The sequence below is a fragment of the Oryzias latipes genome, chromosome 17, assembly GCF_002234675.1.
Source record: "Oryzias latipes chromosome 17, ASM223467v1".
Taxonomy (NCBI): Eukaryota; Metazoa; Chordata; class Actinopteri; order Beloniformes; family Adrianichthyidae; genus Oryzias; species Oryzias latipes.
In genome coordinates this window covers 15,594,675-15,622,564 of record NC_019875.2, presented here as the reverse complement: position 1 = coordinate 15,622,564, position 27,890 = coordinate 15,594,675, and the positions used below count along the sequence as shown (strand labels likewise).

General features: G+C 39.4%; 3 protein-coding genes across 8 annotated transcripts; 2 read left to right on the top strand and 1 right to left on the bottom strand.

The window, feature by feature from the left end:
- Window positions 1-127: 127 nt before the first annotated feature.
- On the top strand, window positions 128-11,196 carry LOC101171439 (transmembrane protein 8B). Of its 2 annotated transcripts, none has more exons than XM_023965023.1 (13): window positions 128-277; window positions 1,636-1,819; window positions 1,913-2,114; window positions 2,504-2,631; window positions 2,710-2,975; window positions 3,056-3,399; window positions 3,499-3,595; window positions 3,963-4,077; window positions 5,135-5,274; window positions 5,366-5,544; window positions 9,117-9,263; window positions 9,401-9,517; window positions 9,587-11,196. In XM_023965023.1, exons 1-13 carry the CDS (start codon window positions 217-219, stop codon window positions 9,908-9,910), a joined length of 2,304 nt encoding a protein of 767 aa, XP_023820791.1. In that variant the 5' UTR covers window positions 128-216; the 3' UTR covers window positions 9,911-11,196. The 2 variants fall into 2 exon arrangements, with proteins under 2 accessions (XP_023820791.1, XP_023820790.1); XM_023965022.1 differs by having other exon boundaries at window positions 5,132-5,274.
- Window positions 10,676-20,647, bottom strand: rgs11 (regulator of G protein signaling 11). Of its 3 annotated transcripts, none has more exons than XM_020710889.2 (17): window positions 20,421-20,475; window positions 20,230-20,326; window positions 20,016-20,066; window positions 19,435-19,541; window positions 18,640-18,691; window positions 18,439-18,497; window positions 18,258-18,334; window positions 18,098-18,179; window positions 15,847-15,915; window positions 15,616-15,639; window positions 15,457-15,518; window positions 15,069-15,182; window positions 14,022-14,137; window positions 13,522-13,609; window positions 13,306-13,444; window positions 12,275-12,357; window positions 10,676-12,188 (listed from the first exon to the last, which is right to left on the bottom strand). In XM_020710889.2, the coding sequence occupies exons 2-17, from the start codon at window positions 20,324-20,326 to the stop codon at window positions 12,086-12,088; spliced, it is 1,323 nt and encodes a 440-aa protein (XP_020566548.1). In that variant the 5' UTR covers window positions 20,421-20,475; the 3' UTR covers window positions 10,676-12,085. The 3 variants fall into 3 exon arrangements, with proteins under 3 accessions (XP_020566548.1, XP_004079107.1, XP_020566549.1); XM_004079059.4 differs by lacking the exon at window positions 20,421-20,475 and adding an exon at window positions 20,538-20,647 and having other exon boundaries at window positions 11,068-12,188; XM_020710890.2 differs by lacking the exons at window positions 15,069-15,182; window positions 20,421-20,475 and adding an exon at window positions 20,538-20,647 and having other exon boundaries at window positions 11,068-12,188.
- On the top strand, window positions 20,645-27,890 carry c17h7orf26 (chromosome 17 C7orf26 homolog). 3 transcript variants are annotated; one of them, XM_020710887.2, is made up of 9 exons: window positions 21,053-21,160; window positions 21,644-21,678; window positions 21,843-22,046; window positions 22,135-22,356; window positions 22,493-22,658; window positions 22,749-23,026; window positions 24,913-25,150; window positions 26,474-26,513; window positions 27,451-27,890. In XM_020710887.2, exons 3-9 carry the CDS (start codon window positions 21,852-21,854, stop codon window positions 27,773-27,775), a joined length of 1,464 nt encoding a protein of 487 aa, XP_020566546.1. In that variant the 5' UTR covers window positions 21,053-21,160; window positions 21,644-21,678; window positions 21,843-21,851; the 3' UTR covers window positions 27,776-27,890. The 3 variants fall into 3 exon arrangements, with proteins under 3 accessions (XP_020566547.1, XP_004079106.1, XP_020566546.1); XM_020710888.1 differs by lacking the exons at window positions 21,053-21,160; window positions 21,644-21,678 and adding an exon at window positions 20,645-20,738; XM_004079058.4 differs by lacking the exon at window positions 21,644-21,678 and having other exon boundaries at window positions 21,039-21,160.

Genomic DNA, 27,890 nt, shown 5'->3' with positions numbered 1-27,890 from the left:
GGGTCTTGACAACCATCACTGAAGTTTAATAAATAAATAAATACGTTTTGTAAATCAAGAAATAAATGTAAAAGAATATTTCCAACAGTCATTGAAGGCTCCGTTTTCCAGCGTTACGTCACATGTTTACGCACTTACCCGGAAGTGATTTTGCAGGTACGGTTAGGTTATGATAGGTGTGAAGATGTAAGAAAATTCAGACGGTTGAGAGGAAACATGGACGTTTTTCTGCCTGCAATCCTTCTCGTTGCTGCAACGACGTGGACGTCACGAGTGGGTAAGAAATGTCAAGTGGAGACACCGGTTTAAATTATTAGCATTTTTGCTAACTGTAGTGTTACGGTTTGGTGTTAAGTTACACAAAGATAAATGTACCAGTAAAATTGCTAAATAATTTGTTTCGTTGAACTTGTTTGTGGGAGTTTTAAGAATGTTATCAAAAAGTGCTTATTTATTACTGACTCGCTTATAAATTAACAAACTGTGAGACTAATTATCGTCTAGTTTTACGTTTACTAAATTTTCCAATTTGGGGAGTGTAAGCTAAGAGATATTAAACTCCACCGTGGACCCATTTAAAATTTTTGTTTATTTATTCAGTTTTCTCCAACGAACTAATAAAAATATTAAAACATATTTAGAGATGACGTAGAGGTCTTTGAACGCACCACCTTTTCTATTCAAGAAAAGTGAAGGCTAGAATTACGTAGTGACCTATAAAGGTGTTATTGAGTTAAAATGAGCTTTTTAGCACTAATACACCAGATGCCACGGTTAAAGAAATACTCTTTAGTCGGAATTAATATTTTTTATTTCTGTTTTGGATTTATTAGTTTGTTGTTCAAGACATTTGAGCATGTGCCATGAGGAATCAAACCACCAACCCTCATGGTTTTTATAAATATACTAAAGGCTGCTCTACTTTCTGAACCTCAACAGGAATTGAAGATTATTTGTATGTATATTTATATATATTTTTTTATTTGTCGCTCTTTTGATCAAACTCTACAGAAAGCGATGACGCTTTTAGAACATATGAACCATAGCTTATTCTACCTCAGCTTGTTCTACCACGGCTTGTTCTACCATAGTCACCTTGTTTAGGCTGATGTGGCACTCTGGAATCTATTTAAGTTGTATTTCCTTTGAGAGCAGCTGTAGAGAAATCACAGGAAATAACGAGCTTTGGCTGCATTTCCTTGAATAAAATATCTAAGCAATGCTTAAAGCACTGCTTGATTTGTACTTGACTGCAGAAAAACTCTTCTTGTCAATATCGGTACTCGCGTTGTGGTAAAAATCATTCTTCATTGTTATAATTTTGGACATTTTCTTATCTGCCAAGAATTTGAACACTGAGTTGTGATCTTTAGTTTAGTCCATTTAACCCCATATCATCACACTTGCACTTACGTGCTTCAATAAATATAAACTAAATTTAGAGTGGATTTAATTTAATTTTAGCTTAGTCACTTAGAATTAATGTCTTTTTTGATGTCAAAGTGTATATAATTTTAATAAATTGTAACACCAATGCTCCTTCAGTTAGAATAACTGTCATGTTAAATGTGTTTTTTCACATTATTGTCATGTTACTTCTTTGTATACTTTAACTTTTTAATTTTTCCCTCACAGATGGCCAGGTGACCTTCATGGCAGAGCTCACATCCAGACCTGCTCAAAAGCTGTCCAAGTATGGTTGGTATGGCAACGTGAGACTACAGAGGTTCCATATCCCAGAGGAGACGGCCATCGCACGCTGGACGTTCACAGTGACGAGAGGAAACAGCTTCTACTGTGGCCAGCACAACATCACTGTGTAAGAAGGGAAAGCCTCCAGCTGCCATCTTCCTCTTTGGGTTTTCTTGTTCATTAAAAAAAATGTTTTTTAATTCATATCTTACCTCTTCAGGTACATTCGATGGGGCGCCCCTCCAGTTATAAACCCGACTGACTGTGTGTTTCCAAACGTGACGCTTTGGAACCCCAGTTTGTCTCTGATTCTGCCGGTAATCTCGCAGAACTCCACAATGTTTAACCTGTCAGACCCTGCTCCTGGGGAGTGGTTCGTCGCTGCTCACCTGCCGGAGGATGACGGACGCATAGAGCAGAAGGTTTGTCAGCAATTTAGTGTCTCTTTTCTTAGTATTTTATCCTAAAGTAGTTTTGTTGGGTCTCATTTTATTGGAAAGACTTTCATTTAGTTGTTGAATCTTCAGCATCCACATGCTTTCCTTCCAACTTGTTGAACAGGTACATAGTAGGTTTACTGTTTTTTTTTTTTGCTTGCAAAGCAGTTAAAGGACATTGTTTCCCCTTCCTCTTGTGGTGAGTTGATAGTCTTGTTTGGTAAGATTTTTGCGCGAAAGGTGTTTTTATTTCTGCAAGCTCCCCAACATCTGTGCTTTTATACATTTGTATTTGTTTGTAATGCTTTTGGGTGTTTTAAGGTTTCAGCGTTCATGTTTTTGTAGAGGTTAAGTTGTGTGTTTCTGTGTGCCAGGGTTTCCCGTCCTGCACGTACTTCTTCCAGCCTCAGCTGTCTGTCAGGAGAGCGGTGGACACGCCCGTTTTACCGCAGGATGCATTCCTCACGCAGACTGCATCCTTTGAGCAACCTGCACGCCTTAAGTAATTATTGGGTATTCGTGCATGCTCTGCTTCCTTTGAATGAAATGCCTGACACTGTTTTTTTTTTGTTGTTGTCAGATTGTTCGTTCCAGAGTTTGCCTCGTCGCTCTCGGTTACCGTGCGCGACTGCTCGTCAGGGGAGGCAGCGGAGAGCGGAAACTGCTGGCTGCTCCTCAGGCTCGGCTCTGCATCCCTGCTGCAGCGCCCGGTAACCGTGAACTGCTCGGGGATGAGCTGCTCTGCATCTCTGGTTAACCCACCGTGGGACACCTGGCTGCGAGTCGTGGTGGAGAGCAGCCAGGTCAACCGCTCTGTGACCTTCCGGATTACCTGGAGCTACACAGGTAAACAAAGAAACGTCTTAAAAAAGTCATGAAAAGTGCTCTATGGTTTTACAAAACTGCCCGTCATTGTGTTTTTTCAGAGGGATGTAAACCCAAAAGTGTAGGCCTTGAAGGAGGTGATGAATTCAAGAAGCCTCAGAAAAGCAGCAGCCAAAGCAACTCCACGTCAGCAAACACCACAGAGGTCTCAAACGGTTTCAGCTTTGCCAATAAATCCTCTGCTCTGCCGACGTCTCTGACGGTGTCGGCGTGCATGTGGAGCGTCCCCGTTCTTTACGAGGAAGTGGACGTCCTCTCGCTCCGATTCACAGCTGCCAATGGGTCAAACGTCAGTGTCACAGACACGCATCCCACTCTGCTCACCTACCCACTGCCCAGTCAAGCCACAGGGGGCACGCTCAATCTGCGACTCACTCTGAACACGGTAGGTCAGACAGAGTTTCTGCACATGTGCAGTGATGTCTGAGAGCCCAGAAAGGGGAACGCCTTTAATTCTCTCTTTTTTTTCATTTTTTTTTCATAGACTGATGTAGTCTTGGACAACAGCAGCAGTGTGCTTGCCTGTTTTTCTCCCTGGGCTCCGGTCCTACAGCTCAACCACTCCCAACCTTGTCGTACAGGTGAAGCCATTCCATTTTTTATGCAGCAAACAAACCTGCAACCCTGTTCTGAGCGGAAATGTAACAGCGTTCACATTTTTGTGTGAAGTGACCAGTTAATAACCAGTCATAAACTTGAAAGGTCTTTTTTTAATTTTCTCTCGATTAGATTCCTTCAAATTTCAGGATTGATTTTGCATAATTTAGACTTGAAGTGTCTTAATATGACAAATAGTTAAAAACAAAGCATTTTTATCCCAAAGTAAAAAGCAAAAATATTATTTGCACAATGAAATAAGCGAGTGATTTAAGTTTTGGGTTTTTTTTCTGAGTAAATGAAAACACTAAAGACCAAATAAAACGATAACATATATTTTTTTATCAACAGCTTTATTCGGAGGATACGGTGTGGCTGTGAACACCAGTTCCCCTAAAGCTGTGCTCAGGCTGCCCTTCCCTCAGTCTGCATCGTGGTACCTCACCCTGCAGCTCCACTGCAACAGGTAGCACACATGCATGCATGCAGGTATGCTGCAGAACACACGGTCTCTCTCCAATGTGACAGGTGTCCACACCTCATCAATGCTGACGTTTCATCCCTATTGTCACATGAGGCAAACCTTTTGACATATCCAATCAGCATAAAGATGGAGGGAGGAGCAGGGTTATGTTAAATAATTTTCTACATTACAAAATAAAAGCGCCTGATTTGTAGTTTTACATTTTTATAATTTTAGCCTTCAAAGCTCCACCTATGTAAATACCTCTATAGGTAAAACTCTGGTTTTGGAATGAAAAGATTTGATTTGATCTTTTGGTTCATTTCAAGCATTATTGTTAGACAATCCAACAACAAAAAAATGACACAGATGTATCAAACTCATTTAGGAAATAACAAAATCTATTTGGAAGAAGATGCCGTCCTCTCAATAGTGTAATTACTTATAATCATAGAGGTTTTTGCAGTAGTGAACACTTAGGTCACACAATAATGAATATTAACTAAAGTCAAGTAGAGTTTGATTTATTGCTCAACATGGAGCTATTGAGGCATTTACGACAAATAATTCGATTTTTAACTCAATCAATCATGAACTAAAGAAATGAAATAAAAAATTAAGCAGCAACACTCAAGTTTGTTCCAACAATGTTGCATCTAGAATCATTTTTACCGGTGCTGTTTGTTTAGCTGTGCTTGGTGCCCTGGCAGATTAACCAACATGAGTATTTGTGAAATGTAAATCCTTGAGTTGGACACAGTCTCTCTGTTTCTCTGAGCTGTTATGTTCTTCCAAACTATGAATCATCATTTTAATTTCCAACAAAGTAGTTAATTAGAACATCTATTAAAACAACTTAGCTGTTGGTAGAATCAAATGCAAAATTCGAGTGTTGCTGCAGCATCAGGTGACGACAGAAGTCAATTTGAGTGATGAAAACTCAAAATAATCATGCTTTTGTTGATGCTCCTCCACATTACCATGTTCAGAAATGTTCTGTGAATGAGGTAAAGGCGTGGGCTTCTTTAATGTCACGCGTGTGCTATGCTTCCTTCAGCAGCTCCTGTGGTAACGCCTCGGTGGTGTCGGTGGTCCCAGAGTTGTCTGTCAGCGCCTGTGTGGAGGACTGTGGCTCCTACGGTGAATGCAGGCTCCTGAGAGCCTACAGCTACTTGTACGCCGGCTGCGTCTGCAAGGCTGGTATGATCACGGATGAAAAAATCTAACCACCCCCCTCTCTCTGCACTCACACTGCATGCTTTGTTTGTTTTTTTTTTGTTTTTTTTTGCAGGCTGGAAGGGTTGGGGGTGCACTGATTATTCTTCGGCTCTGTCCTACGGTCGCCAGCTCCTCTCCACTCTGCTGCTCACGCTGAGCAACCTGTCTTTCCTGCCTGCCATCGTCGTGGCAACCAGGCGCTTCTACATTACAGAGGCATCCGTCTACTGTTTCACCATGTTCTTCTCCACGGTAACTTGCTGCCATGCATGGCATAGTAAGCTGGGTTCTACCGGAAACATTCGTTTTTATTTTCTTTTTATCAACTATCAAATATAAATGGAAAAAAGTAAACCTTTTGTTTGCTTTGTTTTTATAGATTTGCTGGTGCAAATATCTCTTTAGATGCTCCAACAATTTTGATTTAGGTTTCTAAAAAAAAAAAAAAAAAATCAAATTTTAGTTCAGTTTTTAAATGTAGAAAATAAAAAATGTACAAAAATGTGCTACAGAGACGATTGCACTTCCAAAAAAAGGAAGCTCAGGAAGTCAAGGTTCTCTTTGTGATTGAGGAGGAGGGCTAAGATCAGGAGTACATCAGAGGGAGAGGTCATGTTGTTGAGATAAAGTCGGAACAGCCCGAATGAGATGGTTTGAGCATGTGCAGTGGAGAAACAGGGATTTTTATCAGGGAAAATATAAGAATCAGAGTTGCTGAAGCAGGAGACCTTAAAGAAGGAGAACATTTCCGGATGCAACGAAGTGATGTTAGATTAAAAAGTTAACTGGAAGTACAAGATTTTCTAGTTTTGGATTCTCTTCCTTCTGTTACTTTTTTTCATTTAAGCTCTATCAGGTTTTTTTTTCATCTGTGCCTGATTAACAACAATTCGAATCACGAAATACTCAGGAATACAATTTTAAGCTTAAATTTTCGCACAAATAGTACAGACCAAAAGTTTGGACACACCTTCTCTTTCAAAGAGTTTTCTCTATTTTCACGACTATGAAAATTGTAGATTCACACTGAAGGCATCAAAACTATGAATTAACACATGTGGGATTATGTACATTACAAAAAAGTGTGAAACAACTGCAAATATGTCATATTCTAGGTTTTTCGAAGTAGCCACCTTTTGCTTTGATTACTGCTTTGAACACTCTTGACATTCTCTTGATGAGCTTCAAGAGGTAGTCACCTGAAATGGTCTTCCAACAGTTTTGAAGGAGTTCCCAGAGATGCTTAGCACTTGTTGGCCCTTTTGCCTTCACTCTGTGGTCCAGCTCACCCCAAACCATCTCCATTGGGTTCAGGTCCGTGACTGTGGAGGCCAGGTCATCTGGCGCAGCACCCCATCACTCTCCTTCTTGGTCAAATAACCCTCACACAGCCTGGAGGTGTGTTTGGGGTCATTGTCCTGTTGAAAAATAAATGATGGTCCAACTAAACGAAAACCGGATGGAACAGATGCTGTGATAGCCATGCTGGTTCAGTATGCCTTCAATTTGGAATAAACTCCCAACAGTGTCACCAGCAAAGCACCCCCACACCATCACACCTCCTCCTCTATGCTTCACGGTGGGAACCAGGCATGTTGAGTCCATCTGTTCACCTTTTCTGCGTTGCACAAAGACACGGTGATTGGAACCAAAAATCTCCAATTTGGACTCATCAGACCAAAGCACAGATTTCCACTGGTCCAATGTCCATTCTTTGTGTTCTTTAGCCCAAACAAGTCTCTTCTGCTTGTTGCCTTTCTTTAGCAGTGGTTTCCTAGCAGATATTCTACCATGAAGGCCTGATTCACACAGTCTCCTTTTAACAGTTGTTGTAGAGATGTGTCTGCTGCTAGAACTCTGTGTGCCATTGACCTGCTCTCTAATCTGAGCTGCTGTTAACCTGCCATTTCTGAGGCTGGTGACTCGGATGAACTTATCCTCCACAGCAGAGGTGACTCTTGATCTTCCTTTCCTGGGGCGGTAAGCATGTGAGCCAGTTTTGATGCAGTGCTTGATGGTTTTTGTGACTGCACTTGGGGACACTTTCAAAGTTTTCCCAATTTTTCGGACTGACTGACCTTCATTTCTTAAAGTAATGATGGTCGCTCGTTTTTCTGTACTTAGCTGCTTTTTTCTTGCCATAATACAAATTCTAACAGTCTATTCAGTAGGACTATCAGCTGTGTATCCACCTGACTTCAGCACAACACAACTGATGGTCCCAACCCCATTTATAAGGCAACAAATCACACTTATTAAACCTGACAAGGCACACCTGTGAAGTGATAAAACATTTCAGGTGACTACCTCTTGAAGCTCATTAAGAGCAAAGCAGTAATCAAAGCAAAAGGTGGCTACTTTGAAGAACCTAGAATATGACATATTTTCAGTTGTTTCACACTTTGTTGTTATGTATATAATTCCACATGTGTTAATTCATAGTTTTGATGCCTTCAGTGTGAATCTACAATTTTCATAGCCATGAAAATAAAGAAAACTTTTTGAATGAGGTGTGTCCAAACTTTTGGTCTGTACTGTATGTCCTCCATCAAGAGGAAAATTGTCCCAAGAAGATGTTAAAAACACTCACATTTTTATTGGAGTGGGTCTTTAAGGTGTTTTTGCCTCCCAAAAATCTTCTCCCGTCTGGGATTACATTGTAGACTTGCAAATAAAACATGCTGACTGCAGCACTTTATGAATATTCATGTGCCGAAGACCTCAGAGGTGTGGCCAAAAAAGGAAGTAGTGGGCTTGTCCTGTTGGAGAAGGGTTCAGCGTTTTGACATGAACTCTCAAATGACTTGTCCTCAGTTACTTTAAAATCTGTCTGTAATGTTTTTCTCACTCCTCTGTTTGTATTTGGTTTGAACACACTTGAATGTTCCAAAACTTTTCTTCTTCTTTGGAGGTTTACAGAATCAAATAATGATGTCGAGGAGCATCTGTTAAGGACCACACACGAGGCACATGGAGAGACCGATTCAAGCGCACAATTGAGAATGCCGGCCAGAACTGGAACGTCGTCAGTTTCCAGGAATTGTCCAGAGATCCTGGCTAAAATGGTGCTGTGCATTGTCCTGTTTGAGGACAGCAACAAACGTGTCCCTGTGGATTCAAAGCATGACCAATAACACGCAGCTGTGGTCATATATGGTGGAGTTTGATACCCCCATGAGGATGATGAGCATGCAGATGAGCCCTGCTGAGACAGGTTGTGCAGAAATTCTTTCCCTTATGCAAGTGAACTGTCGTTAGCTGCTGTCTGGATGGCGGCTGTCAGACAAACTGCAAAAGACGATGTTGGGTAAAGAGGAACAGTCGTGAGGCTGGTCAGATGATGGACAAATTCCCTGAAAGCCCATTTGTCATAAAAGAGACATGAGTTTTGAAGTGAGCAGCAGCTGCTGTTGCAGGACTCTCCCACGTCCCAAAGCTTTCACTGTTTTCACTTTCTGATTCCCCCTACCAGAGCGGGAGAGGTTTTCTAGTAAAATAGCTCCTCATTTTGAATGTAACACTCACTTTACCGTGAGCCTTTATTTAAAAATAAATATAAGCTATTACATCAAGAAAGTTTTCAGTTTTTAAAGTCCGGATCTAAACTCTCTGGTCTCCTAAGGAAGCCGAAGGAAAAGTTTCATGACTCCCTCTTTGAAAAGAATCTGCTGTTTTCTGACATATTACACACCAAAACCTCATTTAGAATGAAGGGGGAGGGGCATGTATGCATTCGAGGCGCCCAAAAAAAAGCTGGCTTTTAGTGATATTTTGTAGAAATGTGAAAGAAAACTGTCGACATTCATTTTTCCCATTTCCCGCAGTTCTATCACGCGTGTGACCAGCCGGGTGTCGCCGTTTTGTGCATTATGGACTACGACGCCCTGCAGTACTGCGACTTCCTCGGGTCGGTCTGTTCCATCTGGGTCACCATCTTGTGCATGGCTCAAATCAGAGCCATAGCCAAATACGTAAGCCTCCGTCCGCCTGTTCGGAAGCATGAATACTCGTTGGCACTGTCTGGATGGGAGTTGAAAGAGAAAAAACAGAATTGTAACTTTAAATGATCTTTAAAATACTTTTGTTAATCCGTTAACTTTTTCGCCAGACTCTGTTCATGCTGGGAGCTCTGCTGATAGCCATGTCTATGCAACTGGACCGCAAAGGTTTGTGGAACATGCTGGGCCCCATCCTCTGTGCCATACTGCTGATGGCCTCCACCTGGGTGAGCACCCTTCTCCGTCCGCCACGAAGCCCGTCCACCTTGACGCGGCAGCTTCTGCTCCATCCGCAGGTGTACAGAGGCGTCCGCCGCAGACACTGCTACCCACCCTCCTGGAAGCGCTGGGCCTTTTACCTCGTCCCCGGACTGTGCTGCGCCCTGGTGGGGGTGTGCTTGTACATTTTTGCTGAGACGGAGGACAACTACTACTACACGCACTCGCTGTGGCACATCCTGGTGGCCAGCTGCGTGGTGTTCCTGCTGCCGCCGGAGGAGAAGCAGCGAGAGGCGCTGGGGTGGAGCAGAGGCTTCAGCTGGCATTGGAGCTGGAGACCACAGATTTGTGGATATACGCTCTGTGAGAGCAGCAAGGAGGAGCTCTACACCGTCACGTGAAACTACTGAAACAGCTGCTGTCGTCAGCTTTTTACAATATGAGAGTTCCGCCTATATTCTCATAGGTCCTCAGGCTTTATTCTCACATAAAGAAGAGTCAAAGTAGAGATAAATGTGCTGCAACATTTACTTTCACCTCACCACTAAGAGTTTAGCCTCATTATGGAAGTAAATCATACACTAGAGGAAAACGGGAATGTTTGATCTGAAAGTACTTACCGGTAGAAACTCTTTTAAAATGTTTTTTTTTGTTTTCGTTTTCATGAGCCTGAATACCACAAGTTTTTTCTTCATCAGCTTAAAGATCTTTGATCTCCACATCGTCTATATGTACTTTTGGGAATATTTTGTTGCTCGCTTAAAGGAGAAAACTGCTGCTTTGCCAAAAACGTCCCTGTAAAAGTCTCGCAGCTCTAGTAAAAGTTGAAGTTCTACAGCAAAAATTTTAGCAAAATTCAAAAGGAAAAAAAAAACGCCAAAGGGAGTCAAGCAAACGATGAAATGTCATTCCAGCTGCCTTATGTGCCCTTTTTTTGTTGTGTAAGCAAAAAAAAAGCTTTATTTGTTGATATTTATTATAAAAAACCTGAATGAAATCCTTCTTTCTTAGTTTGAGCGTTGATCTAATGTGTCTTTTTTTATTTCTTTGTATCTTTTAAGTTTAACAACATCTTTTTTGTTTCAGAGGAATGAGTGTTTAGTTTTTCTAAAGCCTTGCATCTTAAAAAAAATGTTTTTTTCACAAATGTGCTGGAAAAATTAGGATTTTTTTTCCCTTTAACTGTCTTCTTTAACACCAGGGTGCACATAACTTTAAAGGTCACAAGCACGTTGAAATTCCGACAAAAAACTCTGTTCTGTGTTTTTGTTTCCCAGTACTTCATGTCTTTGATTGATGCAAGGACTCAGCTTTCAATGAATGTAGGTGACGATTACCGTCTCTTTCTTTATATGTGTGTGTCCGTTTTTTTTACCACGTGCAAAGGTCACGCATGGCGTCCGCTCTTAATATAGGACACGTCGTTCCACGTGCGTGGAGGTATAATCCTTCTAGAATGACATTTATAGGCTGTCCCACAGCATTCCTTTTATTGTTCGCACAATTTCCTGTCCATATGCTGATCCTATTGTGAGGAGTGATTTAAAACTGTTTCCTCTTTTATTCTTTTTTTTTTTTGCTGTTATTTTTACTTTCAAAAGGTGCAATGCAAGTTGAGTTGAGTGCTGTGGCAATCACTTTCTGGTCCGTTAAAGCCTATAAAGAATTAAATAGGTTCTATACAAACACATTTTGTTTTGCGAATTTTGTGGATCATATTTATCTTTCCCTCACACGAACACACTTTCACACCAGAGAAGAGCCGAACGAGAGGAAAGCGGATTATTATAATCTCCATGAGTTGCTGTGCTGAAAGGAATTCTCTGCCCGTGCGTGTAAAAGTGCTCCAACTTTGAGCTTACCTCCATTAGTAAATGAAATCCCACAGATCAAGCATAGCCAAGCTTAACCGCTCAGGTGTGTCGGTCAAATAGTTGAAGTCTAATCTAAGAGGAATACTGGAAAAACATCCTGACCAAAAAATATTTAAGGGAACAAATGCAGCCAGAAGGGGGAGCCAGATTAGGCTAAGAAAAGAGTGGAGGAGAACTACTGAGTTATGATAAATTTGAGCTCTAAAGCCAAAGAAAAATTCTCTGATTGCGTTTTTCAATTCACATTAAGCAATGGAAATGAAGCAGAAGACATAAAAGCCCCAAAGCAAACTGATTTCAAGCCTGACCGCAGATGCACGAATGCTGAAATGAGCGCAAACACGTCTGACGCTAAGACATTTTATTAGGATAAAATCATGCTATATGTGCAGCTCCAGCAGTATATGAACCGGACAAACAAGCACAAGTACATGTATGATATTTGATGAGGTGGATAATAAAAATAAAAGGATGCAGCAGGGGTCATACCAGGTCTTAAAGCGCCTATCTTTAATGATTGTGTGGGATTTTAGAAGATGCTGATGCTTTTTTTAAGTGTTGCATGGAGGTTTTGACAGAAAAGTCAGGAGGGAAGGAGCTCCTCGGGAGGAGCTGTGGAGATCAACTACATTAAGGGGGCCAGGATTGTTTCTTTTAATGGATGACCACCTGATAGCAAAGCCAGAAGCTGTGGATACCTGTTTACCCAGCCCCTTTATGACGCCCCTCTTCCTCTGTCACCTGGGCGACAGCCTGAGCAGGGGATGGGCTAGAATGGCGCTGGCGTCTCATAAAGGGAAACACGCTGATAGGGACAAAACGCAGAGGTTAGGTTAGTTAAGGTCTTCATCTAAAATTTTGGAATTGGTGCTTAGTGAGGAGAAATGTCACCTTTTCTTGGTTTCCTGGGGGACAATGGCCTTAGCCAGCATGTTTTTGTACAGGTCAGATTTAAGGTACCTCGGGTAGGAGTCCTGGATGGAAACGCACAGCGGCAGATTTGATTGTAGGCCATAAAAAACTTCTACACAGGACAATATATTGATGGAAAGTCTGGTTCTGTTTTTATTATTAGTTCTCTCTGATGGATCTGTAACAGCAATCAAAAAAATAAATTCAAATTTGATTTGATTTAAATATGTTTATTTGATTTAAATGTATTTATTTTGATTATTATTATTTTGATCTAAATGCTTGAACACATTTAATTTTGTTTGATTTGAATACATTTGTCTTAATTTAAATATATATGATTTAAATTGGCTTTGCTTTGCTTTCCTTCTCTTTGATTTGATTTGATTTGATTTGGTTTGGTTGGATTTGATTTGATTTGATCGGATTGGATTGGATTTGAGCAGACAAACACGAAAAAATGTCTGAGCTAATGCAAGAAGAATGAGCTTACACTAAGCTATTTTAATTTTTTATTAGATACTAAAATGGAAAATGAAAAAGCCACACCCCTTTCATCTGAGCAGTCGGGTTAGTTGGTTAACTTTTGGTCACTTTACTTTACTTGGAAGTCTTTTTTCTCTGCTGCCGCTAACAGAATGGATTTCCGCATCGTGGGATTAATGAAGTCTTCTATTCTATTCTATTCTATTCTATTCTATTCTATTCTATTCTATTCTACTAACTACTTAACCTTTGACTTATCTTCTGAGTGTTATTTCTGAAAAGCTTTTTGTTTTCTGATTTTGTGAGAAAAAGCCATATTTAACCCTAGCCATAGTTTTCATGCATTAAAATGTCTCTTTCACCTTTGTGTAAAAAAAAGCAGAAAAGATGTAAACAAAGTAATCGCTTCCCCAATTAAAGGAATCTGGCATTTAAAGGGTTACAACATAATCAAATGTTGTAAAGAATTTGCAGAAATATTTGTGTGATCCTTCTCTGATTCAGAGTAACTTGCAGACGCACACCTTCTTCATGAGGAAGTAGATGTGCATTTGCGCGTCGTCCAAGACAAAGCGGTGCGGTTGTTTGATGCCCTCCAAAGTTTTGTCCATTGTCTTGCTGTCGATGTTGACCCAACGGGCAGCTCCAGGTGCCAGGAAGTTTCTAAACAGCAATGAAGTGCAGAAGTTATGCAATCAGGTTGCAAGTAAACCTGCATTTCAGCCTTTTTCCACACCTACTTGTAAACTTCCTCCACTTTCTCCACGATCTTAGAACTTTCTCCATGTCGGATCTCCTCACAGGCCTGCCAGAAGTACAGGTTTTCCGCTGAGGACAGACGCAACACAGAAAGACAACAGCTAAGCTCTAAAAAACAACCGTGCAGGCCAGGGGAAAGTGACGCACAATAAAAGATTTATATAGCATCAGGCCCTCTGTGGGAAAGCGGCAGCCTATGGCAATATTTTATATTTCTGCATGATTGAGCAAATACTCCAGCCATCTTTTGTTCTGCTTTTCTCAAGAGTAAACTCTTTGTTTAGCATTTGTTTCTCTCTTCCTCCTTTTTCTTTTAATATTTTCAATCGTCTCAGTTACCTGAACTGTGAGTGAACGCTTTTTAAACCACTTTTATGGTTTCACTGGAAGTACACCGAACTGAAATGTCTCACCTAAAAAAAACTTTTTTGAAAATCACATTTTTTTTAATGACACTTGAATGCAACGTTCTCCTTCTTACCACTGAACTCCTTCTCTAGGTACAGCATGAATTCCTGCCTCCCCATGGCGTCATTGAGGAGTTCCATGAAGCTGAAGCTCCAACGCTCCACTCGCAGACGTGTCGGAACCGGCACCCTGTGTAGAAAAACAAGCTCAGAGGAGGCAATTAAAGTGCCTGACTGGGACGGCCAGGTATGATCAAGTCCCTCCGCTGGGCTCTTGTTGGATCTGTTGCAAAGTAAGGTTGATCATTTATTTTAAAGATTAAGTCTAGTTTATCATAGACAGTAAACAAGTTGAAGTCTTTTTGATTGTAAAAACCCTTTGACACCAGCTGTTTCAATCAAATCAAATCAAATCCTATCTTTTTTTAAATAAAAACAGTGCTTTTTGTGCTTTGAGCAGCTTAAAACACTATACAGTTTTTAAAAAAGAGACACACAAACAAAAACACGTAATTAAAACATTTTTTTCATTGATAAAGGCATGTGCAACTCTGTGTCAGATTTGGTTATAAAATAAAATGCATCCTGTGAGTTAAAATTAATTAATAAATGAATTTACTGGTTACTATATTGTGTACCTCAGATTATGTAAGTTTCAAATCAAATTAAGTTAAATCAAAGTTTGCTCCCGATTTTCCTCCTATGTCTGTGCACAAATATTTCAAACACTCTGCTTGCAATTTTGCCAATGTGGAAAACTCAGTTTGTCATTTAATCAGCCATATTGACAGTCACACTAGCAGATTTTCTGATAACAAGATATTAGTGGATGATGTCAGCACTCAGACCGTTGTAGCACAATGGGTCATTTCCAGTTGATGTGTAGGACTAGTAATGATACGAAAACAGTAAAAGCACAACTTAACATTGCCGAAGCTTTCTGCAGACATTAGCAATTCCCACTTCCAGTCTCTTTTATTTGCAACTTTCATAATAGGTTACAGCTAATTCGATAACTATGGAAGCTGTTTCCTTTGGTGGTATATAGTATCCTGAATAGAAAAGGTCAAAAGGTCATTCGGCTTGTAAACTTCTGTGTCGATGTGGGTTAATAGTCTTACACTTCTGTGTTCATTGTCCAGTGCGCTGTATCATCAGAGATCCAGGGGTTGCTGGGAAGGCAGCCTTGCATGATGGGATCGTGGTTCTGGTACTGCTCGCTGTACTTCAGGAAGCTGCTCCAATGCAGAGGCATGCGTGCAACAAAATTGGTTTTGGTCTTTTAGCACGGCAGATCACAGCAGTTAATGGCCACTCATTTCAACTTGCCTCAAGAAGCATCTTTTCAAGGGCTCTTAATGTGAGCATAGAGCTGTGTGTGTGTGTGTGTGTGTGTGTTTGTGTGTGTTTGCCAGACATCTGTAAATTTACTTTAGGACAGAAGACCTCCATTAGATCTTATGTGCACTTGTGAGTGTGCACGTGAGCCTTCATCACTCTGATACAAACCCTTCTAGGCAGATTGACGATTTCACACGGTTTCTTCCAAGGGCCCTTCTGTAGACTTCAATCTGTAAAAAGACAGAAGAAAAAAAAAGGAAACCCTTAAATATGATGCATAAAAACCCAAAAGATTCATTTCAACCTTAAAACCGTTAAATGATTTACCTCGTTTTTGTAGAAGTCACTGTTCTAGATCTGTGAAAAATAGGAAAACAGATTAGAGCTTCATATATTCTGCAGCTCATTTCCAGGCCAGTACTTCTTTTTTTTTTTAAAGTGTTTCTTTTTTTACTTACTTTTTCACAATTCCAGCAGCAAAAAAGAAAGAAAAGTCAGTGTTAGAAGGGGTGTGTGTTGTTTGTGAGAGGAAAACAAGTGCACAGAGAAAACACTGACCAGCGTGGCTCGTAAATTGAAGTTATTCTGTCGCTCAAGACCGACGTCTAACATATTATGCACCCCAGGCTACAACAAACAAACAAAAAAAAACAGAAATAAAGATTGATACAAACAGTCATACTCAGGTCTCTGCATATGGAGAAGCACTTCCTTGAGTTTTCCACTTCACTAGCTCTAATTTTTTTCCCCGGGAATCTTTCTTTTTCCTTTTTTTCTTTCTTTCTCTGAGCCTTCGTGCCTAATTCATGAGGTCAGGAAAAGATGGAGTCCCTCCTCCATGCACGTCCTTTTGTGTCACGCTCCCCACTCCGGCAGGTTTTCATCTTCCTTTTTCATCCGCCTTAAATTTCCTCTACTTCTCCCTGACCTCATGGATGTGCAGGAAAAACAAAATAGTCACAGATAAAAAAGGAACAAGACGTGCAAAGAGTTGATTTGTGTCTGCGTGGCACATCTCCACTTCACTGAAACCCCTTTTGTTGGCTCAGGCTTTTTCCCGGAGACTTTAAATATTTTATGCTAGGAAAATGTTGGGTGAACATTAGTGGGACCTGACTCTTCTATATTTTGTGATACAGTTTTAAATACTGCAAAACTGAGTACTTTTGATACTAATATGATGATAAATACTACAGCTAGTGCAACCTGGTAAATAAAAACACAATATATCAGTACTAGTGTGTGTCAAATCAGCTCAACAACCGATGTTTTATAATATAATGAGTAATAATAATGGAAAACACACAAAATTGTATAAAAACATGACAAATGTATCACAATAGAGTTGCAAATTGTTGTTTAGTAGTGCAAAAATTAGCGTTGCATGACCACACAGAACAACAGGCTAAACCAGGCATGTCCAAAGTCCGGCAAATTTCCAACATCAAAAATTCAGTAATATGTGGAATTTCATAAAACGGTGTGAAAAATGTTGTTATTGGGCGTTGTAAACCATTGGTTTAAAAATTTCAGCTTGTTTCTTAAACGTCAACTGTAATAATACAAATAAAATCCTGATAAAAGGGAAAGTTGACAGCAAGAGCCACCAGGACATGTGAAAATTGAAGTATTTTTTGTGAAATTCAAAACAATTATGTTTGTGGTTTGTACTTTTTGAATTATCATTTCTTTCTTTTTACGTGATCTAAATTTAAAAGTTTACAGTGAGCATGTAATAGTGCAAAATATGTAATATATTATTTGAACCCAGATTTAATGCTGACAAAAGTTGCTTTTTTTTGTGTCTCCAGACAGACTTTTTATTCATTTTATTTCTTGTCTTTAAATCAGAAATTCACTATAACTTTGGGGGAAATAGATTTAGACTTCAAGTATCTCATTGCCATAGAATTTTCATAAATAGTTCATTTAATGTTATTTCACATTTTCACTTTATAAAACCCGGCCCTCTTTGCAAAGAGTTTGGACCCCCCTGGGCAAGAGAATAGCACTGTGTGTCACATCTTAGTACAGATACCTCTGATGTTAAATACACATTGAAACTTTGGAAAGAATCAAGTTTATAAAATTCCCAGAAGAAAAATAACTAAAAATGAATTAAAGCGTAGGAAAAATACATAGAATTGCAATAGTGTACAAGTGTACAATAGTAAAGTATTGATGGAGTATACTGTATAAAATACTGCATATACTAGGAAAAAAAAAATGCAGATTACACGGTATATTGTACTGAAATACCTTATACTGATTTGTACACAAAAATGTAGAGTGTAGTAATGAATAGTGGAAAGGTAAAAATATTAATACTTCAATTCAATACATTATAAAATATAGTAAAGTCTAGTAGAGAGTAAATAATAATAATAATAATAATAATAATAATAATAATAATAATAATAATAATAATAATAATAGCAATAATAATAATAATAATAATAATAATAATAGCAAAAATAATAGCAATAATAATAATAATAATAGCAATAATAATAATAATAGCAATAATAATAATAATACTAATATGGATTGAAATCTGCGCTTTTCCAGATGCTCAAAGTTTTTTACGTATCTATTATTATTATTCATTCACTCCTCATTCACATTGATTCGCATCCACACATCAGTGGAGCCACACTGGATGCTCGGAGGGTAAAGTGTTTTGCCCAAGGACACAATAAATGCACAATAAAATACATATACCATGTGTGTGGCAAAGTATACTACATTCAGGAGTTTACTAGAACACAGGATATATAACAATAAAGAACAGGAATGGTGATAAACATACTGGGGGTCTGTTGATGAGCCAGTAAGCCTGCTCCTGACATTCTAAAACGATCCGGTCTGCCTTTCGCCTCTGCTTGGATGCCCTAAAACATAAAGCAGATTGAAAGATTGTTTGCGTGAAATGACTGGATACATACTTCCAAGTTTGCGTTGACATGTACCTGAGCTGTTCTCTAGCCTGCATCACCACAAAGTCCCAGGTGTGGTTGATCTTCTTGTGCAACAAACTGTACCGTTCCTTGGAGTTCAGAAGCAAATGAAGAGCGATTAAGAGTCATGACTGAACGTCTTTATCAAGAGGATTGATTTATATGTTCTCTTAAACACACCTTCATATCTCACCTTTTCATATTCCATCAGTTCTCCTTGCTTTCGTATGTTCTTCTTAGCCAAATATATCGCTGTGGTGGAACAAAAGAACATTAAAAGAACTTGAGGGACTTAATTTTGATGAACGCTTTTTGCCTTTAGTGGATATTTTAAGAAAATGTCATGTTTTTGGTAGATTTCTTTTTTCTTTTCTGCCATGTTGGGTTTTCCTACCATAGTCTAGCTCTGAGGCAGGCCATCGCGTACTCGTCCAGAAGTATGGAGTCTGTAAAAATCACATGGTGTTTGCTTTCAAGCTAAGACTGATTTCAGTAAAAAGGATGAAAAAGTGGCACTGGAGGGAGGCAGATGGATGAGGGATTACTGTAGGAAACGGGCTAATGGAGGAAAGGAGAAGTAAAAGAGAGACGGACGAGGATAGAGGGAGCCTAACAGTTGAACGTCCCACTCCGATCATCTTTTGATCTACAGTCAAAGCGTTTCCAGTTGTTTTTTAATTGTGATTGTGCCGTTTTTAACCAAATTTTAGAAACCTGAGTAGTTTTCTAGGACATAGTTTCTGCAGAGCGGTGGTAATTTATTAGAAATTTGCCACAGAGTTATGGGTGGGACCAATCTCGTGGGGCAATGGGGCAACTCTTCCCATCGTCTGTTTACGCTTGCATTACCGATACAACAAAAATGGCGAGCAATGTTGGAGCTATCCAGTGAAGACGCACATGGATGTATTTGCCTGTAACTGGCTGCATCAGAGCAGAAAGCTTGTGGCTTGCCGTAGTAGCTTCTACGTCACACCTACAAGCTTTTTCCAACTGCATTTTTTCGTCTGTTCCTGATTCACAACAATTTGAATAAACAAAATTCTTAGAAATGTAATTTTAAACTTAATTTTATTTATATATCATGAGAAATTTTGCCAGAAGAACATGTTGAAAACACCAAAAACAGGATTTTCATCAGAGCAGGTCTTCAAAGACTGGTGAACATGATATCAGGTGTTGGTCTGACCTGGAAGCGGTAGGGTGACTCATCAGGCTGCAACACAAGGGAGCGTGGCTCCTTGAGAGGATAAATATATCCGTATTTCACCAGCATGCCACCAAGATGCAAAGCCTCTGTGAAAGACCAAGATGTTTCAAGCATTTTTTATTTCTTATTTCTGCAAAATATGTTTGATGTAAAGGTTAGATTCTGGGGAGAGAAACCTTCAAAGACCTTTATTCTTCCTTAAGTTGTTAATGTACCCCTTTTATGACTGAGCTTTGATTAAAGAGCTTTACTCTGCATTTTAATTACCACTTTTCCAACTTTTTTTCCCCCCTGGCCAACCTTCAATTTAGCTCCGGGGTGAAGCTGTCCTCTGAGACGTCCCTCCGCTGGGAGGTTAATCAAACATGAATCATCAGGTGACTTAATCAAACCTGGTCCCACCAGGTTCCACACTCCTCCTGTTTACTGGAAACAGCAAGTCGCTACTGCACATATATTACTACCAGCTCATCTTGAGAGGAAACACCATATCATGGAAACTTAAAACACAACAAGCACATGCATTAAAAAACAGACTTTTTATCCAACAATGGACTTACCCTCCTCACAGACACTGTATTTGTGGATCAACCATATAATTATATCATGACCTTTGAAAAAAATGAAAGAAAAATGACATGAGTGTTTTAAAAATTCAAACTTCTTCCTCTTTATAAATCACACTGTGATCTCAGAAATCCTCTTCTGCATGATAAATAAAGCAGGCTGCCAGGTCTCTGTCCACATGCACATTGTACCTTTTGCAGCACATACCTGTCATGGCATGTGGAATGACCGTGATGAGGAGCCTCTGGTTCCTCAGCTTCATCCCCATGTCAGGATCTTGCATAGCCACAATCATCTTCTCCATCTGTTTGTGAAACACACAATTATCAAAATAAAAGTGAGTTAAAGGTACCCAGTTGACAGATTAATAATAAACAGTCCGAAAAAAGCCTCATCACATGTTCCACTTTCCTCCCCTCTTTTGGATTTGGTCGCACAGCTGGCTGGATGATGTTTTTGGATTGATGCTGCTACAATCTGAGTGAATAAACAATCACATGATTGCACACGCCTACCATGCGGAAGCAAATCATCTGTTCCCGCTGCCATCCTCCTTTGGCCATGGTGTTGATGGTCATCTTGCGGGTTGCTTTGGATCACTCGACGGGACGGTGAAGTACAAAACACCCAAGTGCAGCCGGGAGAGAGAGGAAGAGCACCACCATACCGTCCCGGACCGGAAGGGGGCGTCGGTGACAAAACAAACGTCGGACAAAGTAACATCAAATTTTTCGTTTTAAGCATAAAGGAGATTTAAAAGGTTTATTATTCGGGCAACAAAAAAATGTTTATATCGTCTACCTTTTTCTTTTTTAGTCTGAGTGTGTACATTTGTCAAGCTTATTGGATGCTCTCGCTAAAAATTAAGTTAAAACAATTAATTTGAATACATTTTGGTTTTAAAAGTAAGACCTAATATTTATCATTTTACCTGATAATTTTGAGTCTAATTATGAGCAAGTTTGCGTCGACAATGTTTATGTTTAGAAGAGGTTTTCCCTCTCGGATGTGTTTTGTGGATTTTTATCCCAATGGGGCTTCCGTAGAAACCGGAAGCGTTCTGTTGCTCAATTTGCAGGCGATTTCAGTAGCTACATTTTCCCACTAATTTCTTTGTTGGCTGACGCACGTTGACAAGGTAAAAGCTTGGAAATGTAACCATGTTTTAGGTTGGGTAAATTATATGTACATTGTTGCTGCCCTGAAGCAGCAGCAATCACGTCCGACATTGCTAGCATTAGCCTGTAGCATGATGGAGAGGATAACGAATCCGTGAGTGGACCCGGCGTTCTATTGCTTGGTCCGTCAAATGACCAACATTTATTTTCCAGATATACTTTCTGTTAGTTCTTTACTCTTTTTGTGTTCAGGAGAGAAAACAAGTATGGAGTAGGAAGTGGGAGGTCGTTTATTTATTGCATTCCCTATATGCATGTTTTGTTGTGAATATTTGGGAGATCCTTAGGATTTTGTGTTTTGTTTTGTCACATTAAAGAGAAATTACATTTTAAAAATAAAAGTAATTAAAAAAAAGCTGAATTACGTTAGCAGTTCTAATCTATTTATTATAGTGATATACTTGTTTGTTTGTTAGACCAATATATACATTTTTTTTTCACAGACTGCAACTTCCTTTAAATAAGCAGCTATAGTAAGGTGGTTGTTTATTTTTTATTTATTTTTTAATGAAAGTTTTAAAATGTTTCTATTAAAATCCTACACCTGTATGTGTTGAGTAGAACAGTAAATGCACCTTAAAATAGCCTTTATTGATACTGTACAGGCTTAAAAAAAAGTTTGGGGCTTTTTTTTAAATCCAGGAGGCTGTGATGGGTGACATTCGTCAGTCGCTGTTACCTCGGGACGTGCTGAGTGCTGCCAAGGAGCTGCTGTACCACCTGGACATTTACATCTGTAACCTGGTGCAGTCTGGGAGACAGCCCCCTCAGGTCGACTCCAAAACCCTGGATCTCATTGAGGAATTTATTCTTCATGCACCCAAAGACAGAAATGCTTCTGCTAGAGTAAGACCCTAATTTGAACTTTCTTTTTCTTTTTTGTAAATAAGCACACCCGGACAATTAATTCCACACGTTTCTGTTTCGATTTCAGAGGATGAGTGCGCTGCAGGAGCTCCAGCTGCTGGAGATCATGTGCAGCTGCTTTCAGGAGCAGAGTCGGGACACCGTCCGCCAGCTTATGTTCTCCGCTCTCTTTGGTCTCCAAGGAAACGCGGCGGATGAGAGTCGCATGGCACTGTTGGGGAAGCTGGTTTCAATGGCGGTTGCCATGGGAAGGGTTCCCATCTTAGAATGTGCTGCTACCTGGTTACAGGTATCACAAGATTTGAAGCACACAATCTTATTTTATAAACTTACTTAACTGTTTTCCTGCACTCTGAGGTATAGTAGGCAAGAGTACTCATGAGTTTACATAAGCTCTGCTAATTGATTCTGTGTTTGACTTGCAGAGAACGCATCGTGTGTACTGTGTTCGCCTGGCCCAAGTACTCGTAGATGACTACTGTAGCATGGTCCCAGGCTCCGTGCCCACGTTGCAGAATATCCACAGCGCAAGCCCACGCTTCTGCTGCCAGTTTATCACAGCCGTCACCACCCTCTACGACCTCACAACAGGTACTCAGAAATCTCCAAGTGCTAACCTCGTAAAACGTACATCCAAGTATGGAATCAGCTTGTCGCAGCTTTTCTTTTGTGCTGTTTCAGAGGAGCTCACCCCTCCAATAGAACTTCTCCAGATGATAGTATCCTGGATCCAGGAGGACCCTCGGCTCGTGCTCATCACCTTCCTGAATACTCCTCTCACAGGCAGCCAGCCAATCAATTCTCTTGACGTGACGCCACTCGGTGGGCTCGTGCGATGGTGTGTGAAAGCACCGCTAGCTTACAAGACAGACAAAAAGCAGACGCCGACTCACGAAAGATCAGAGAACGTGCCGGAAGTAGGGCCTCTCTTCTCCACACTCCACTTAAGTGTCCTACAGGTGTGTTTGTTTGATCTCCTTTCACATCCACATTTTTTTAATTAATTGATTTATTAAAATTTGTTTCACACGTGTTAATAGTATTCAACATGGCAAATGTAGTGGATAGTAATAATAATAACAATAATAGTAACAACAACAAAAATGATACAGACACGTGTTTGAAAAGAAGCAAGATGAAGCTTAGCTTATTAAAGCCTGGCCTTAAAAAAGAAAAGAAAACAAAGCAAAACAAAGATAATTAAAACAACCAAAAAAAACTATATTTTCAGCATACCGACAATAATATTATTATTGTTTAACAGTCAACCATGTTGCAGAATTAGTACCGCAATTTATGTTCCTATATTTCTGTAGTTTGCCCATATAATTTGTTTGTAAGTACATCTGAACTAAAGGATGTTTTCTCATTGTTTTCGTTCTGGAATTAAACTGCTCCATGTTTTTGGTCAGCACACAGGGAAAGTGAATCTTCCAATTCCTCTTAGTTTATGGTTATTTTCTTTGATTATAAATAGTTTATGAATATCGTTTAGTAATAACACGTTAAATTCCTCATACATTGATAATATTGTCGGATATTGTGTTAAATCTCTTAAAAAGTTGGTTTGTATGTTCTAAATACCCAGCTTTGTATAATATGTATGATGAATGTAATGAAGATTTATAATTATTCCCCCCAGCTTCATTACAGTTTGGGAGGTAGTGGAGCACCAAGGAGCAATATAAAATGCATAGGGAAGTGTTTAACTTTGTTTCTTATTGAAAAATGTGTAAGGATTTTCATTTTTATGTGTCTAATGTGTGTTTTCCATGATAGTCAACTGACAATTGTTAATCCTAAAAAATTGTTCTCTTGTACAGTTTCTACTGGGAAACCATTTATGTCACTTCCATGCTTAATCTATAACATTGTAATTTACAGTTGATTCAAATTACATTTTATATCTCAGAAAAAACGATTTTATTCACAACAGAAGATAGCCGTCCGCATGTTGACTTGGTTTACAAGTTCATAATAGATTGTCTTGAATGTGTGGACAGCTGCTCCATACGCCGCTCAGCCTTTCATCACAGGGATGCCGTTCCCCTTCAGAGCCAAAACAGCTTTAAAAATGAGCAAAGATTCCATTTTTGGCGGCATCCTCTTTTTTTCAGGAACTGTCTATATATATGTATAAGAGCTGAGGAGAGCAGCTGCTAGAGTTTAAAGAGAGGAGTGTAAACCCATTTATACCTGATTAGGAGTACAGTCGTGGGTCTTCTGTTGCATATGTTCTATTTCTATATCATCTAAATCTTTTTGCACCCAGACTCATCCCCTCAAAAAATCCTGCTGTTCAAATGGATGGAGAACATAATCAATTATTGTCTTTCTGCAAAACGTACAACTTTCCTCCAAAGGAAAGATGGTGATTCTATTCCTACTACATCCAAACAGCCTTAGCAAAAAAAACACCTACATTACTTAAAACATTTCTGAAATAAAACAGAAATCAAAGCTAAAGTAATAATGAAACACAAAACCACTACATTTCTTTTTATTATTTACACACTCCTTGGTCCTCATTCACAGAATTCTGATTTGGCTTTATGTATTTTTAAACATGTCTTCAAAAGATTGAAGACATAAGACACGTCTGAAGCACAGACTTATTCTGGTCCAAAAGTGTGGTGACAGTAGATGCGTGGTGTGTAGCACTGCTTTTTAGAAAAAACTTTAAACAGGAACCAGGTTGTTTCTTTATTATTTAAAAATTAAAATTTCAGTAAAAGTGACATTTAAATCGATTATTTTCCTCCTTGAAATCAACCCTTTTCTTGTCACTGTTTCTCTAAAGTGGAAGGTTTATTTAGTTGTGTTCTCATTGTTCTGTCAAGCGCAGGTCTTGATGCTTCTGCCCAACATACTCAATGAGAAAGGACTGTTTGGACGCATGGGTTTGCTCCAGCTGGACTCCTTGGCAGCTCTGACCTCTGAGTTGTCTCGACTGTTGGACCAGGCTGACAAACATGCGCACGCCTCGGCCGCAGACGCACACGCAGCACCGCAGCTTGCTCTGGACCGGCTAGCACAAGCGCTGCAGGTGGCAAAGGCCAACGGAGCCCTTCTCTGCTCCAGAGGTAGGAATTTGGAGGCCGGACTTTTTTTGTTTAGGCCATCATGATGCATTTTTGTTCCCTGTTGCATTTTAGTTTTTATGGTAGGGTATTATTTTTGCTGTGTTGACCAAAAAAAAAAACGTCTACTTTATTTTCCTTTTACTTTGGCATTTCCTTTGAACTCTTGTGATGCAATGTGCATTATTGTATTTGGAAACCTCTGGAAAACAAGTGCAGTTAGAAAAACTGCAGCTCAACCATTTTACATCATACTTTGCTATTTTTTTTTATTAATCTTTTTCATTCTGTTCAAATTTGCAAAAAAAAAAGTGAAATATTACAAAAATCTCTTGATTTCAGTTTAAACATTTCATCATTTTAGTAATTATTACCTAAAGAGCAACATAAAAAACACTGACAATATAATAAATAGTTAAATCCAATAGGGTGTAACATTTAAAAACAATGTAGCAATATAGCAACAAAAAAAAAACAAAGTCTTGCTAATCTTTAAGTCTTTTTGCAATTAAATCCCATCTACATCCTTTTTATAATTTTTTTTTCTGGTCTTTTTTTCTAAGTGGGATTTTAAGGTAAAAACAAAATATTTTGAAGGTTTACTCATTTTTGAAAAAGCAGAAGTGATTTTAGAGATGCTGAGCCGTTTAGCAGCTCCTATGTGTAAATATGTGACAATCTTAGTCCTACATTCTATAATTAGAGGAAATCCTAACAAAACAACTTCATTTTTATTGGTATCGTTTTGTTTATAAGATTTTTCAAATTGGCTCTTGAAAAGCTTCAAATGAACCCGTTCAAAAGTTCTTAAAAAAAAGTTTGTTGAAAAAAACTTTACAAAATGAAAGCCTTTTGTCACCTGTTACTCCTTATATCACCTGATCTTTAAATCCTGCAGCAGAGATTAAATATCTGATCTAGTAGGGGAAGTGGAATCAAAGATAAAAACAGTTAAAATTCGGAAGATGTTAGTAAAAGACGCCTCCAAACTTTATACACATTTTTGTATTCTCTCTGTTTTTAGTAAAATAAACTACTTTGACTTCCATAGCAGCAAAAATGTCTTATTGATTCATAATCTTTTGGAACATTCTAAACAGTTAGTCTTTCTCCTTTTACTCAATAAATGTGTTTGTTGATAAACTGACAGGATTTATTCTCAATGCAGTTGATGATGCAGTCTGTGTGTGCACAGTGTGAATTATATTTCAGCTTTAAGAACTTTAAAAACTAAGAATCTCCTGATGTTTGCTAGAAAATCAAACGTGGTTAAACTTTTAATGCTGAGGCTTTTTGAATGATTCTGCCTTGTTTTTGTATTGACAGAGGACATGAGAGCCATCTGTTCCCGCCTCCCTCACAACAAGTAAGGATTTATAAAGGATTTTTGTCCAAAAGCAAACACTTCTTTTTGAAGATGTTGAGTTTAAAAAAAAGTTAAGAAGTGAAAGAAAAAGCATAAGAAAAAAGTGCCTTTGATTTGATTTCTTCTTCTGGGCAAAGAATATCAAACAACTGAAGGTCACTACTCCGTTCAAAAATGCATAACATTGGTAGCACTCACACACAGCTGTGTGTGCTACTTCGTTGTCCCATCAATAAATGAACAGTGTTTGAAAATGTGCAAAAAAAAAACCTCAGACTTTCTCATGATGCCTTTTTAAAAAGGGCAGAGTTGAGGATTTTTCACAGTAAATCCAGATGAAAGTGAAAAGTCGCACAGCATGAAAAAAAAACATTCTGCTGCAAAACCACACAGACAGAGTCGGTCTTGTCCACAGCTGCATGTGGTGAATCAGATCTAATTCTGTGATCAGCTTGTTGTTCCGTTTTTAGTTGAAATAGTCAAAACTTTAGAGCAGTCTTACTGGTTAAGCACAGTTGTGGGAGTGTCATGATCTGGGTGCAAGGGAAATTTTTGCACTTTGTTTGTTTTTTTCTTTTCTTTTCTTTTTTAGTTGAGGGACTTAAAAAAGTCTGACTGAAGTCAGAAGTGGGTTTAAAGGTGGTAGAACCTGTAACTTATGTGATGAAGAACGCCAAAGATTTTACAGATATGTATAGGATGTTGAAGAGGGTGGAAAAAATGTTACTGTTCAGTCATAATCTAGTGAGGAGTAAAATGATTATCTATTGTTTTTGGTGTTCTTTGTAAACTAGTGGATTAATTTATCACTTTTTCTGTTTGTGTATCCAGCAGTCAATTTAAAAAGAACGATCATTTGGTCCTTTTATTTTGAATTTCCAATGAGTTTTTCTGCTGTTTGGCCTTTCAGTCATAGATGTCTTTGCTTTGTTTGCAGTTTGCTCCAGTTGGTGCTGTCCGGCCCAGTGATGTACTACAACAACATCCACACGCCCCCGCTGGCCTTCAGTCCGCACGCCGCTCACTCCCCCATCGCCTCGCACCCCGCTCTCCCCACACACGCCGCTCACTCCCCCATCGCCTCGCACCCCGCTCTCCCCACACACGCCGCTCACTCCCCCATCGCCTCGCACCCCGCTCTCCCCACACACCCCGCTCACAGCCCACACACGCCCCTCGCCGCTCTCCCCGCCTCTCACGCGCCATACCCCGCTCAGCCTTTCATCACCGGGATGCCGTTCCCCTTTCGACCCAACCACTGAAGGACTGCACAACAGAAGCGGCGTGTGGATGACGAGTGTGTTATTGTGTGTTCCAGCAGTGTTAGCGTTCTATGAGTGTGGGAAGTGTTTGTTGAATAAATATTTTTTTACATCA